At 37.8% G+C, this 13,451-nt stretch overlaps 1 protein-coding gene and 1 long non-coding RNA gene across 3 annotated transcripts; one reads left to right on the forward strand and one right to left on the reverse strand.

Moving 5' to 3' along the window:
- Window positions 1-836: 836 nt before the first annotated feature.
- LOC112790711 (uncharacterized) lies at window positions 837-5,950 on the reverse strand. Of its 2 annotated transcripts, none has more exons than XR_011879987.1 (9): window positions 5,423-5,950; window positions 5,116-5,272; window positions 4,374-4,486; window positions 4,204-4,282; window positions 3,947-4,040; window positions 2,778-2,862; window positions 2,336-2,576; window positions 1,281-1,816; window positions 837-1,080 (listed from the first exon to the last, which is right to left on the reverse strand). It is a non-coding gene; the product is annotated as an uncharacterized lncRNA (long non-coding RNA). The 2 variants fall into 2 exon arrangements; XR_011879986.1 differs by having other exon boundaries at window positions 2,778-2,869; window positions 5,423-5,932.
- Window positions 5,951-6,539: 589 nt separating this feature from the next.
- On the forward strand, window positions 6,540-7,025 carry LOC112778716 (uncharacterized). The gene has a single exon (XM_025823012.1). The coding sequence runs from the start codon at window positions 6,540-6,542 to the stop codon at window positions 7,023-7,025; it is 486 nt and encodes a 161-aa protein (XP_025678797.1).
- The last annotated feature ends 6,426 nt before the right edge of the window (window positions 7,026-13,451 follow it).

The following is a 13,451-nucleotide window of genomic DNA, read 5'->3' on the forward strand; positions in this document are numbered from 1 at the left end:
ACCTATTCTTAAATCTTGTCATTCATCCGAGTGTGGTGGCCACTTTAGCCCACAACGGACGACTAAAAAAGTTTTGGATTGCGGATTCTGGTGGCCAACATTGTTCAAGGATGCAAACCAATATTGTTTGTCATGTCACCAATGTCAAAAGTTAGGAAATGCATCCCAAAGAGATGAAATGCCTCAACAAACAATGTTGTTTTATGAAATCTTTGATGTATGGACATAAACTTTATGGGGCCATTTCCTAACTCAAGTGGATATCTTTACATTCTATTGGCGGTTGATTATGTATCAAAGTGGGTGGAAGCGATACCTACCTGCCTTGATGACGCTAATAATGTGGTTTCTTTCATTAGAAACAATATTGTATGCCGCTATGGGTCGCCAAAATCAATCGTGAGCGACCAAGCATTACAAGAAAACAGGTTATGTTTGAGCTACCACATTTTTTGTTTGCCGCTATGGGTCGCCACGCTTTTTGAGCTACCACCACGCTTTTGAAAAGGTTACATTTGCAAGCGTAGCAGTTGCTCTATCACCACGCTTTTGGTAACCTATTGCCACATTTTTTTGCCACACTTTTAACAAATGGCCACCCTTAAAAGCGTGACCATGTGAGAGATATAGCCACGCTTAAAAAACGTGGCGATAAAGAGAGATATGGCCACACTTTTAAAGCGTGGCAATAGTAAGGTACAACTACGCTTTTGACACGTGGCGATAGCCAGTGATACCGCCTTCCTTTTTCTTGTTTTTTACCTTCACATAAATATTCGGTCCTTTTTTATTACCAAACCTATAAATATAGTATGCAATTTTTATTACAAGACAAATCAAACAATAATTAGTGATATATATAATTTTTGCTATAATTATTTTATACATTAAAAAACTAATACTCCAATACAAAATAATCTCAAGTTCAAATTCCAAAACTAAAAACTGAAAAAAAAAAATACAGAAACAATACAGCTTAAATCCTAAGTCCTTTGCTGTTCCTCCTTCCTTTAGCCCTCTTAAACTTCCTTCCGTTAGATCATACATAATTGTTTCTAGAACATTTGTGAACATTTTTACCTACAAAAGATGGCAAGAACATGGCAAGAACAGATACAAAATTGATAAATTATTTTGAAGCTTCACTTTCCATTCTGGGCAACACTAGCTTTATTTTCTTTTAGCCTATTACTCAGTCGCAAACTAAAACATGTGTTATCCTGTAAAAAAACTTTAAAAGAAGATTAAAGAATAAAAGAAAAGGAAACAAGCATTATTACCAGAACTCCTCCAGCAGATTTTCAGTTATTCTTTTGCCTCCACAAGCAAATACCAGGTCACTTAATATCACTTATGTCCAAGGAAACGAAAAAGAAAAATTAAGAAAATAAGCCAATTTATGTAATTAAAGTAAGCTAGATACCTAAACTTGATTGCCTTGATTAATAAGGAAAAAAACAACACAGTGCACAGGAACTGAACTGAAATGTGAACCAAAACAAGAGAAGAGAGAAATCAATAATTGAGATTAAAGTGAACAGCATACAATTCTTATCATAAAAAATAAATAGCCAAAGAAATATTGTAAATTGCCAAAGTTAGGTCATATTCAAGTCTAAAGGGTATTGCAGGGCTGGAAAAATAAGAATGAATCATGGAGAAGCAATTAAGGGCAGATACTTATTCCTATTTTCATAAAAATTTAAGAAAAAAAGTGTTGAAGTACTGTATAGAATCCTTATGGTCATAACGTATGAACATGTATGTCCTGGTCATAAACATAGATCGCTTTGCAAAAGCTACGTGCAACAGCTGCCTGGAAAACAGCACAAATATCACTGATCATAACCAAGAGGGAAATCATATTAACTCTACACACTAGTTTAATAAGTGGATGCAGCATGGTTTAGATTGTAATTGGTTGATTCATGTGACATTTCGACCGGGAAAAAAATGGCAAGTCTAAAACTATAGTAGTATAGGCACACCTAGTTGGCAACAGATGTTTCCAGAGATTCATGTCCAACTTGATTATCATGTAGTTTATTCTTCAATTTTCCTAATAAATTGTATTGTCAATATATAACTGGTTCTTAAAAAGTCTCACCATTTGTTCTTAACAAATAATGTCTATTTCACTTACTATCTATTGATATTTAATGGGTGCAATAAACTAGTTGTAACTTTATTCATACTAGTACTACTAATATGAGCTCAAATCCACTAAGAGTAGAAATGTGAACCTAGTTAATCAAATTACAAACGTGATACGGAATTGTAAGATATTCTTAATATTCTCTAACATACGTAAAGAAAAAGGTATAAACAAACTCACCTTTGTTCTTGCATTCTTCTTCCTAAATCTGGAAAGTCTTTGAACATTGAAACGGAGCTTCTCACTGATTTCTGCTCAACTCGACACAGGCTTCTAAATATACATCACTTCAAACTGCTGCATGATAAGTCCCGCTTTCTTGTAGCAAATCTCATTGTTCCTTTTATGTTTCTCACTCTATATCAATTTGAATAAGGAATTTGTAGAATGCAAAGACAAGAGGCAGTTGAATTTTCATAACCTGACAAATATTGAATCCAAATAAAAGTCATAAGTGCCAGAAGCAGTGTTATGCTTATACAACAGTTGGTGTACCTCTTCAATTGAAATGAGAAAATTATAATTATAGTTTTGCTAGTGTATTTTTCATACTGCCAATTTTTCCTTTTGATAAAAGACTTTGTTGCCATTAGTACATGCATAGATATTAGAGGTATGAAACCTGATTAATTGCATGAATTCAAGACAGTAGTTTTGGACCACGTCTTTCCTAGGACTTATAGGGCTTGCAAGTTCATCCATGACTCCTGCAATCTCCAAAACCATGACAAGGAGGAAGTTTCGGTAAAAACAAGAAAAGATCTTAGGCCAAAAGAGAAGAGAAAGAAAAGAACTTATTAGAATTTTTCCTTCCAGCTAAAAAGAACTTATTCATTTTGGCTCATTTAACACCAGAAGAAAGAAACTTTCATTTCAGTAATAAATAAAGAAAAAGCATGGAACAAAATCTTCATTTTTTATAACCTCGAGTCCTAATCAAACCAAAAAAATAAAGATTTACAGAAATCCATTTTAATAAGCATATAACAAAACAAGCTTAAGGATGTTGACCCATTTAATAATTAATCATGAGTTGATAAAAATGAAACATTTTTCTGTGATGTGATATATGAATTGACATCTCAAATCTCTCTTTAATATACATTCAACCACAAAATTTACCAGATCAAGCAAATTTAAAATGACAGTATCTATAGCTGATTCGAACTTCACCATCACTTAAGATATTCAAAACCATTTGAAAAGTATTCATATCTGCTAAATACAATAACCAGGCCCAAAAAGCATTAAAGTATTAATCATAGTAGTAGCAATCAGGGGACATAGCTCGCAATTCAAAAAACACCGAAAATTTAATAAAATTAATTGTAAAATTTGCCAACACATAAGAACACGGCCTTAAATCTCTACCCTTTCTACAAATTTGCATGTACAGATTAGTGTTTCCAAAATTCCCCCAGCAAAAACTTAGATTCCTTAAAAAAGGTGATATAATATATAACAAAAACGAAAAAAAAAAAAAGAAGAAACATCCAGAAGGTGAATAATCTAACCTGATCACCGGGAAAAAAAAAACAATTTTTTAAAAAATTACAGGCCGATCTATATGCCTCAGGATTGCAACGAATAAATATCCTGGCTAAATGAAATAGAAGCAAATTAAAAGAATAACAAAAAAAAAAAACAAAAAAATATCTTAAAGAAAAATATCTTTAAACCTACCTATCAATTGAATTTTAAGGAAGAGTGGTTTTATACTGATGGAATTGTGAAAAGACTAATTGATCACACACTATAAAAGCTTGTAAGAAGAGATCTCATAAGACTAACCATACGGTGTGTTGGAACAGCCGTAAGGGTTCCAAATCTTCCATTGATGCGGCAAACTGCTAGAACAAGAAAAGTGCTGCTCTAACACTGACAACTGCAACACCAATTCACAAAGCATCAATTATTTTCAGAGTAAACTAAATATTGAAAGCAATCTTATATTTTGAAAAGGGAGCACCAAACTTGTGCTTAGTTACACTAGATTTTTATTTCTCCTGGTTAATGGAATTTGGGATTAATCTTAAATTATTGAATACCTTTCCGATACCGGCTACTAAAAAGATCAAATCATCTTGCTGCTGTTAAGTCGTGCATAACCAAAATTCTAAACATTGTCTGCCAAAAAAATTTCAAGGTTAACAATCATATATATGTTACGATCTCTATTTGATATTTGTATTCAAAAGAAAAATAAATAGCTCAATACCATATAGGATTTCCTGCAAGAGGCAAGCCGGCTACTAATGCTGCAAGAATCCCACTACATATTAAAAGTTGATTAACAGATCCAAGCGCACGGCGAATTTCAGTTGGAGAAATCTGTTCATTGTAAGGAATCACCCAAGCAGTCAATATAAAATATATAAATAAGATCAGAAATGTTAAAATAATTTATAGCAGCAAAATATGTATCTATCAAATGCAAAATCTCAGCAACCAAATATCCATTGTCAAACAAACGCAATCTTTGTGTGTTGCTTGATCTTGACCACAACAGCCTTAACTGAAAAGCCTGTCAAAGTAAACTTTCATATATGACGACTCAGATACTAATCTTCCCCTACACCAATGCTTGGATTAGATGTCATGGTATCTGGTGGGTGCATCCCAACAAGGTGAAAAACAAGATTTGCTAAAATAAAGGATCAGATCACGACTCCAATTTCAAAAGAACATCTTTCACATAATAAAATTTGTTGTGCAACAATAATCCAAGTGTGTCTCCAAACTTTATGATAAAAGGTTAACAAATAAAGTATTCATATAAATCTCATCAAATGGAAGATAAGTGCAAAACAATAAAACATAACCCCTTTGCACAAATGAGTAAACAAAGTAAAATGATTATGACGAAGACAGAAATTAACTCAGCTCGGAGCAATATATAGTTTTTACTTCTTTGGGTAGTGTGTGTGTGTGTGTACGGACTAAAAAGAAAATGAAATTACCAGTGAAAGAAGGGGCTTCCAAATGTGACCAGATTCAAGACACGTTCACGAAAAGAGAACTAAACAGAAGAATTCCGACCAACAACACAAAAGCGATATAAATTCTCGGAAGAAGTTGATTAGATCCAAGCGCACCGCGAATTTCAGTTGGAGAAATCTGTTCATTTTAAGGAATCCTAAGGTTTACTTTGCTGCAGTTTACCAGCCTCAATTGAAATTAACTGAAAAATAAAAAAACTTAACAAAAAAAAGAAAGAAAGAAAGAAATAGGCACCATACTCTGGTCTGCTCTACACGGAGCATATACCTTGTGTTCGCGACGAGCATTGAGCATGTTTGGCAGAAGGTACCTCTCCAGTGCGGTGAAAACCGCTGGGCAATACATCAATTGCAAGTCTTCGTACTCCTCCGCTTTGTGCTCCTTGTTCAGATTCAGCCTCAGCCTTGCTCGAAGAAACCAATGCCCTCGCAGTTGGATTCTCCTCCTTCGCCGCTGTAGAGCCGTTTGCGGCCGTCGCCGGGGACGGCGCCTCCGGGCGGTCGTTTTGTGACATTCTTCAAATCGTTTATTGTGGGAGCAATTGAATACGCCAGAGTTCGCACTTCACACCATGGAGATGCGAGAATCGGAGGGGTAAATTAGGGTTTTGTTGAATTGGATTCGGGGATTTAGGGTTTTATTATTAGTAGTATCTTGTTTTTCTTTCTGGGTGAAGTACCGAAGAAATGGCATAGATGAGAATGACGGTAAGAGTGGAGAGTGAGAGAGTCTCGCGAAGCTTTTGGCCAAGTTTTAGGGTTATTAGGATGCAGGGATATTGGGTCTGGGGTTATTAGTTTTTTTTTTTAAACATTTTGGCCACACTTTTATTTTAAAGTATGCCAAAAGAGTATCAGGATATGGCCACGTTTTATAAATGTTACTGTAATGAAATTTTGTTGTCACATTTTTAAAACGTTTCTGTTTTTCTTTATGGTTACGTTTTTGAAGCGTGACAAAAAAAAACGTGGCTGTATCCCTAATCAATTGCCACCCTTACAAAAGCGTGGCCATTAACTCTTTTCGCCACGCTTTTGAAGCGTGACGAGAAAAAACGTGGCCGAATTTCTATTCAATCACCACCCTCACAAAAGCGTGGCCATTGATCACTTTTGACCACGCTTTTAAAACGTGGCCATAGGCCTTTTTTCTTTTAGTGAAGGTACTCACTTTTGCAATAGGAAGATAGAAGCACTACTCAAGCGATATGGGGTTCTACACAAGGTTGCAACCACTTACCACCCCCAAACTAATGGCGAAGCGGAGGTGTCCAACCGAGAGATAAAGCAGATTTTGAAAAAAGTGGTGAATCCACAAAGAAAAGATTGGAGTTCTCGGTTGGGTGATGCATTATGGGCATATAGGACGGCCTACAAGACTCCAGATGAGTCCCTTTCGGATTGTCTATGGGAAGGCGTGCCACCTCCCGGTTGAAATTGAATATAAGGCCTATTGGGCGGTTAAGCAATGCAACATGGACTTCACCAAGGCGGGCATAGCAAGAAAGTTGCAATTAAAGGAACTCGAATGTCTTAGGATTGAGGCCTATGAGAATGCAAGGATTCATAAGGAGAAGACTATGACATTTCATGATCACCATATCTGCAAGAAAGACTTCCAAGAGGGTGATGAAGTTCTTCTATACAATTCAAAACTTAGATTCTTGCCCGGAAAGCTCCGTTCAAGGTGGGATGGTCCTTTTAAGGTGAAGGAAGTGAAGCCCTATGGAGTGGTTGAGCTATTTCACCCTCAAAGTGGTGCAACATTCAAAGTCAACGGACACATGATAAAGAAGTATCATAGTTATAAGTCACCAAAGGAATTGGAGGTGTTCCTTCTTGAGGATGCACCAAGAGGAGGAGAGTCTTAAGCTCCTGACCTTCTAACTTAAGGACGTTAAAGAAAAGTGCCAGGTGAGAAACACCCCACCATGGTATGATCCTCCTTGTACATAATTTCTTGTGTAAGGTCCCACATCAGTTGGGGAGGGGAACGAAGCATGCCTTATAAGGGTATGGATATCTCTCCTTAACATGACGCATTTTGACAAGTGAGTGTGGGGGGCTTCGGCTATCATCCCTATCGTCAAAGGCAAAACCGTGAGGCCTTGTGTGCCAAAGCGGACAATATCGTGCTAGCGGGTGGTCTGGGCTATTACAGATGGTATCAAAGCCGGAGCTCGGATCGATGTGCCAGCGAGGGCGCTGGGCTCCCTTAGGGGGGTGGATTGTAAGGTCCCACATCGGTTGGGGAGGGGAACGAAGCATGCCTTATAAGGGTGTGGATACCTCTCCCTAGCATGACGCGTTTTGACGAGTGAGTGTGGGGGATTTCGGCTATCATCCTTATCGTCAAAGGCAAAATCGTGAGGCCTTGTGTGTCAAACCGGATAATGTCATGCTAGCGGGTGGTTTGGGCTGTTACAATTGGCGCACCATGGTTAGAGGGCACATCATGGATTTCAGTCCGGAGAGTGTGAGGGTGGCGCTATAGTTACCACCATCCAAAGAGAGGATCCTCAATCATACACTGGAAGGGTCAATACTGACCAGCGATTGGATCAAGTTCTAGCTGACATTTGCCTCCCCGAAGCTTAGTGGAGGAGGAATTCTAAAGGCAAGCCATACCAGTTGGGTAGGCATGACCTTAAGCCAGTAGCAAGGGGATGGTTGTAGTTTATCCAACGTTCCATCCTTGCTACCAGTAATCGTTCTGAGGTTACAATCGAGCGGGTAATGATGATTCACTGTATTATGCTCGGCAATGAAGTGGAGGTGCATGAGGTGATCCCTCAAGAGTTCTACAGAATAGCTGACAAGTCCTCCACTACTGCGAGATTAGCTTTCTCTCATCTTATCTACCGCCTATATGCAACAGCTGGAGCTCACATTGATGGAGATACCCCGATCGTAGTTGAGAGGTTGATCACAATAAAGGGTATGGAGCATGCTAGAGAGCTCGGACAGGGACTGCAGTAGGAGCTAGTTCCACCGCCTCCACAGGATCTTCCGGAGATGCCTCAGGGAGTTTACTTTCCTCCCTATGACACATCTATAGGGGAGCTGACATCATCAGTTGATCAGCTGAGGCTAGAGCTTCAGGATCATGTTGCACTCCTCCATCAGATGATGGAAGAGCAGAGTAGACAGAGGCGTGATATAGAGGAGCTTAAGCACTCTAGAGGATTCCCGGAGGGAGCAGCAACCACCATCACTAAGGTGGTTGAGTTTCATTCTCCCTTCCCTTATTTTATGTCTATTTTTCAGTATTTCATTCTATTCTTTTCTTAGTTTGCATGATCAGTATTAGGATTTCCTTGCTTTCTAGTTTAGTTATTTATTTCAGTATTTTATGTTTATTTTAAAAAGAGGTCTCATGTATTGTGCACTAAGCTTGAACAAAAATCAAAAGAAAAAGAAGCAGCAAAATGCATGAGATTTTGAGTATATATTGCGTGTTCTAGTTACTTGGATATGGTGACACTATCTCTGTTTCTGAATGTATGAATTAACTGTGCATATTTGATTTTGGAGTTAAGAATATTGGTTCTTGAGGAATGGGAACTTAGAGAAGTATTATTGATTCTCCCAATTAAAAAAATTGATTCTTGAAGCAAAAGAAGCAGCAAAAAGAATTAAAAAGAAAATGTCAAAGCCTTTGAGCATCAATGGTTAGGAGGGTCAAAACTGATCTAAAGCTCAAAAGAGTGGTTTTCCCTAGCCATATGCTTGTGGTGTGAAAGTGTCAAGTAACCCTTGAGACTAAACACTTAAAGTCCTGACTCATTGCTGTTACAGAGTATGCCTAAGGCTCTGAGCGCCACTATCTGAAAGAAAAAGCATGAAAAACTCAAACTCAAAGAAGTTCCCCAGTTAAGTGCTTGTGGTGTTCTTGTTTCAAGTCAAGCTTGAAGACAAAACACTTAGAGTCACGGCTAGACTCAAGGTGCAAAGAAAAGAAGAGTTGTGTTCAAGAATCAATTAGAGTCTAACGAAAAGAATCTATAATATCATCCGAGTTCTAGCTACAAAGGATACTAATATCTATGAGCTTCAAAGGATAGTGAGATGTCGAATCTATTCAGAATTAGAGTGTCATAAGCCCTATTCAGTAACTAGACCTAAGCTTAAATGATAACTCAAGTCTCAGACATTTTCTCTTCTTGGTCCTATATTATTTTGGTTGCTTAAGAACAAGCAACAATTTAAGTTTGGTGTTGTGATGCGTGAGCATCTTATACCCTTTTTCTTAGCATTTTTCAGTTGTTTTTAGTTAGATTTTATTTAGTTTTACTTGATTTTAGTGAAAAAAATCCCTTTTGGATGCTACTTTGAGTTGTTTTGGTGTTTTTTATGATTTCAGGTGAAATTCGGAGCAATTGATAGAGTTTGGAGCTAAAAGGGAAAATGCTGGAAGCACCCTCCTTGGGCGCTAAATGCCCACCTGGCATTTAGCGCCAGCAGGGGACCTAGAGCCAGAAGCGCATGCTCCTGTTGGGGCGTTAAATGCCCAAATTGGCATTTAATGCCAACAGCAGGCCGGATTCACCCCCTCTTTGGGCTTTCAAGTGGATTTAGCATTTATTAGTTTTATTTTATTTTCTTTTTGTAATTTTTATTTACAAACAATATCTTTTAGTCTTAGGATTTATTATTCTATTTTATTTCCGTATCAAATTAGGTTAGTATATTAGGCAAAAGATCACTTGTGATTCAGATCTTCTTCCTTCCGCACTTTTCAGAACCCTATTTTTTCTGTAAGTATAAGCAACTAAACCTCTTGGTTAAGGTTAGGAGCTCTGTTTATTTCTATAGACTAGAACTATTATTCTTCTATTTTAATTAGTGTTTTGATTCAATTCTAAGGATTGTTTTTGTTCTTAATCTTATGAATTTTGGTGGAACGAGAGTATGACCCTTATTCTACATGAGTTCTTGTGATTCTCGGGAGAGTTATCTCGCTTGAACTACAGCATGAAAACAAATTCCTCCTAAATTGCTAATGACATGAACTAATTGGGATACGTGACATATAATCCTGTTAGCTTTGGATAATTAGAGTTTTTGTGGCCATAAACTAGTTTTTGAACTTAACCCTTTAATCATAATTAAGTGACCACGAGAGTGGCGGTTAATGAAGGTTAGAGGAGGCTAAATCACTAAGAGATTAGGGTTTAGACATTGACAGTTTGCCATGGAATGAATCATGCATTGTTAAAATAGTGTCTAAGAACTTTTAATCTGAAAAGATAAACATCTCTGAAGCCTTAACTATTTTCTCGTTCTATTTTCACACCAAACCCTTATTGTTCTCTTTACTTGCTTATCTACTGTTTTTATGCGAATTGACTCACTAGCCCTTTTTCTGATTCACCTGACTAAGTCCAACCTAACGACCATTGTTTGCTCAGTCCGACATTCCTCGTGGGATTGACTCTCACTCACCTGAGGTATTACTTGGATGACCCAGTGCACTTGCCGGTTAAGTTGTGCGAAATCCTAATTCGCGCACCATGTATGGGAGTGCAACCACGGGTTTAATCAAGATTTTCAAAAATCTCATGAAACTGCTATTACCACGCCGCCTCTTCCTTCCTCTTTATTTCACAGGCCACAACCAACTTCACAAGCTTAAGCATTACTGGCAGCAGTACCACCTCCAACCTGACTCACAGACAAAGCATGGTATTTGGATACTAGCACTTTCCATCACTTGACCTTTGAGGAGAATAACTTCGTTGCAGGCTCAGAGTATGAAGAAATGGAGCAAGTCTTCACAGGTAATGGCTAAGGTATGAATATAAATAGCATTAGCAAAATTGTCATATTCCATGAATCAAGCCTTCAGTAATTTAAACTGCTTAACCTCTTACATGTCCCAACCATCACCAAGAACCTTATAAGTGTGGCCAAGTTTGCATTAGATAACCAAGTGTTCTTTGAATTTTACCCATTTGACTGCTTTGTGAAATCTTAGGAGACCAGAAAAGTGCTGCTAAGAGAATCCCTTAGAGGTGGTCTCTACAAGTTTGATAACATTGGAGTGCTTGCAAGGGCAGCACAACCTGGCAGAATGGTAAGGCACAACCAAAATAAATAATTAAGTAACACACATACACTTCATTGTCCATCAAACCAAACCACAACCTTAGATAGAGTCTGTAATGTCACTATCTCTGATTATACCCTTAAATTTAGAAGGTTTAGGGGCAGCAGCCAATGGTGCTAGCTCCAATAAGTCAGTCTTTCAAGTAAATGTATGGCACCAAAAATTAGGTCATCCAGCTGTTGCTGTGATTGAAAGAGTGTTAAAACAATGTAATGTTAACACTAATGAATTGAATAAAAGCTCAAAGAATACTTTGTGTAATGCATGTTGTGAGTGTAAACATCATAATCTCCTTTTTTTCTAACTCTACAACAGCTTATAATGCTCCATTGGAACTGGTTTATTCCGATCTTTGGGGTCCAGCCCCTACTACCAGCATTTCTAGATCCAGATTTTACATTATTTTCATAGATGCTAAGACTAGGTACACGTGCATATACCTTCTGAACGACAAAGCACAATCGCTTCAAGCTTTCAAACGGTTTAACTTCTCATGGAAAATAAAATTGGCCACAAAATAAAGACTATTCAAACTGATAATGAAAAAGAATACACTTCGCATGCCTTGACACAGTTCCTCATAGAGAATGGTATTGCTTACTGACTTAGTTGCCCCTACACACATCAACAGAATGGACGTGCCAAAAAAAACATAGACACATAATAAAGACTGCCCTTACACTTCTATCTCAAGCATCCATGACTCTAAAGTTTTGGGATGAGGCATGCCTCACTGCTACACACCTCATCAATATGCTTCCCTCGCTTGTCACTAATCAGAAGTCTCCTTTTGAATTGTTGCACAACAAAGCACCAGATTATAAATTTCTAAGAATTTTTGGCTGCTCCCATTACCCGCAACTTAGACATTATAACACTCACAAGTGTCTATTTCTTGGGTACTTCTCATAACACAAGGGCTACAAAGTCTCTCACCCTCTAGGAAACTCTACATCTCCAGGAATGTTTTGTTTAATGAAGAAGAATTCCCTTATCAAAGCATCTTCTTTAACAAACAACCAACCCTCAAAGATTCAGTTCTACATCTATCACAACCAACCTCAATTCTTATAGAAATTACCTATACCACATCAACATAACTAACAAATCTTACTCCTCACTCACCACAACAGTCTAGCAATGCAGTTAACCAAGTGTCTGGTACAGACCTTTCAGTCACAACACCCTTACACCAAGTCATTCAACCTACACCAGCCTCACCCTCCCAACCTTTGCCTCCACAACCGCCTCTCACACCTCAGTCCAACTTTGTTACTAATGCTATTTGTATTGATACATATCAATTAGCTATTAATTCTTGTGACTTTACTTCTACTTCTGTGTTTCTCTTGAGAAGTGCAGGGTTAACTGAAGAACTGCTTGAGAAAACTACTGCTGCATTAGTCCCCAATGTAGACAAAGTACACTCTATGATCACAAGAAGAAGAGCTGGAATTTTCAAACCAAAGGTGCACAACTTGCAGCTTCCTCGCTTGAACCTAGATCTTACACAAACTGAACCAACATTAGTAGCTCAAGCTCTACACTCTTCTCGTTGGAAGGCAGCAATGGACAAAGAGTATGCGACCCTATTGAAATGTAAATTGTGAAAATTGATGGATGCATCCTCAGGCATTGAACCTATTGGTTGTAGGTGGGTGTTTCAGGTGAAACGAAAGTCTGATGATTTTGTTACTCGGATTGGGTAGCTGATCCAGTTGTTAGGAAGTCCACTACTGAGTTCTGTGTCTTTCTGGGTTCCAATCTCATTTGCTGGTCCAGCCGCAAACAAGTCTCAGTGTCCAGGTTTAGCATAGAGGTAGAGTTCCGTGTCTTAGTTGATGTCATAGCTAATACTACTTGGGTACAAAAGCTCTTGTATGAAATGCTTCTGTCTTCAGGTCCTTCTCCTACATTTTTTTTGTGATAATCAAAGCATTGTCTTCATGAGTAGAAATCCAATTCTGCATAACCAATCGAAACATTTTGAGATTGACCTACACTTTGTACACAGCCGAGTAATCCAACAGCAAGCACATGTAGTTTATATACCATCATGTGATCAAATTGTCGATTTACTTATAAAGTCGGTGTCTCAAAATGTCTTTCTTCATTTTTGGCCTAATTTGAGGTTGGTTGAGCAACCATCCCTCAATTTGAGGGAGGAGGAGAGATGTTAAATATAGCG

Source organism: Arachis hypogaea, chromosome 3, assembly GCF_003086295.3.
Source record: "Arachis hypogaea cultivar Tifrunner chromosome 3, arahy.Tifrunner.gnm2.J5K5, whole genome shotgun sequence".
Lineage (NCBI taxonomy): Eukaryota > Viridiplantae > Streptophyta > Magnoliopsida > Fabales > Fabaceae > Arachis > Arachis hypogaea.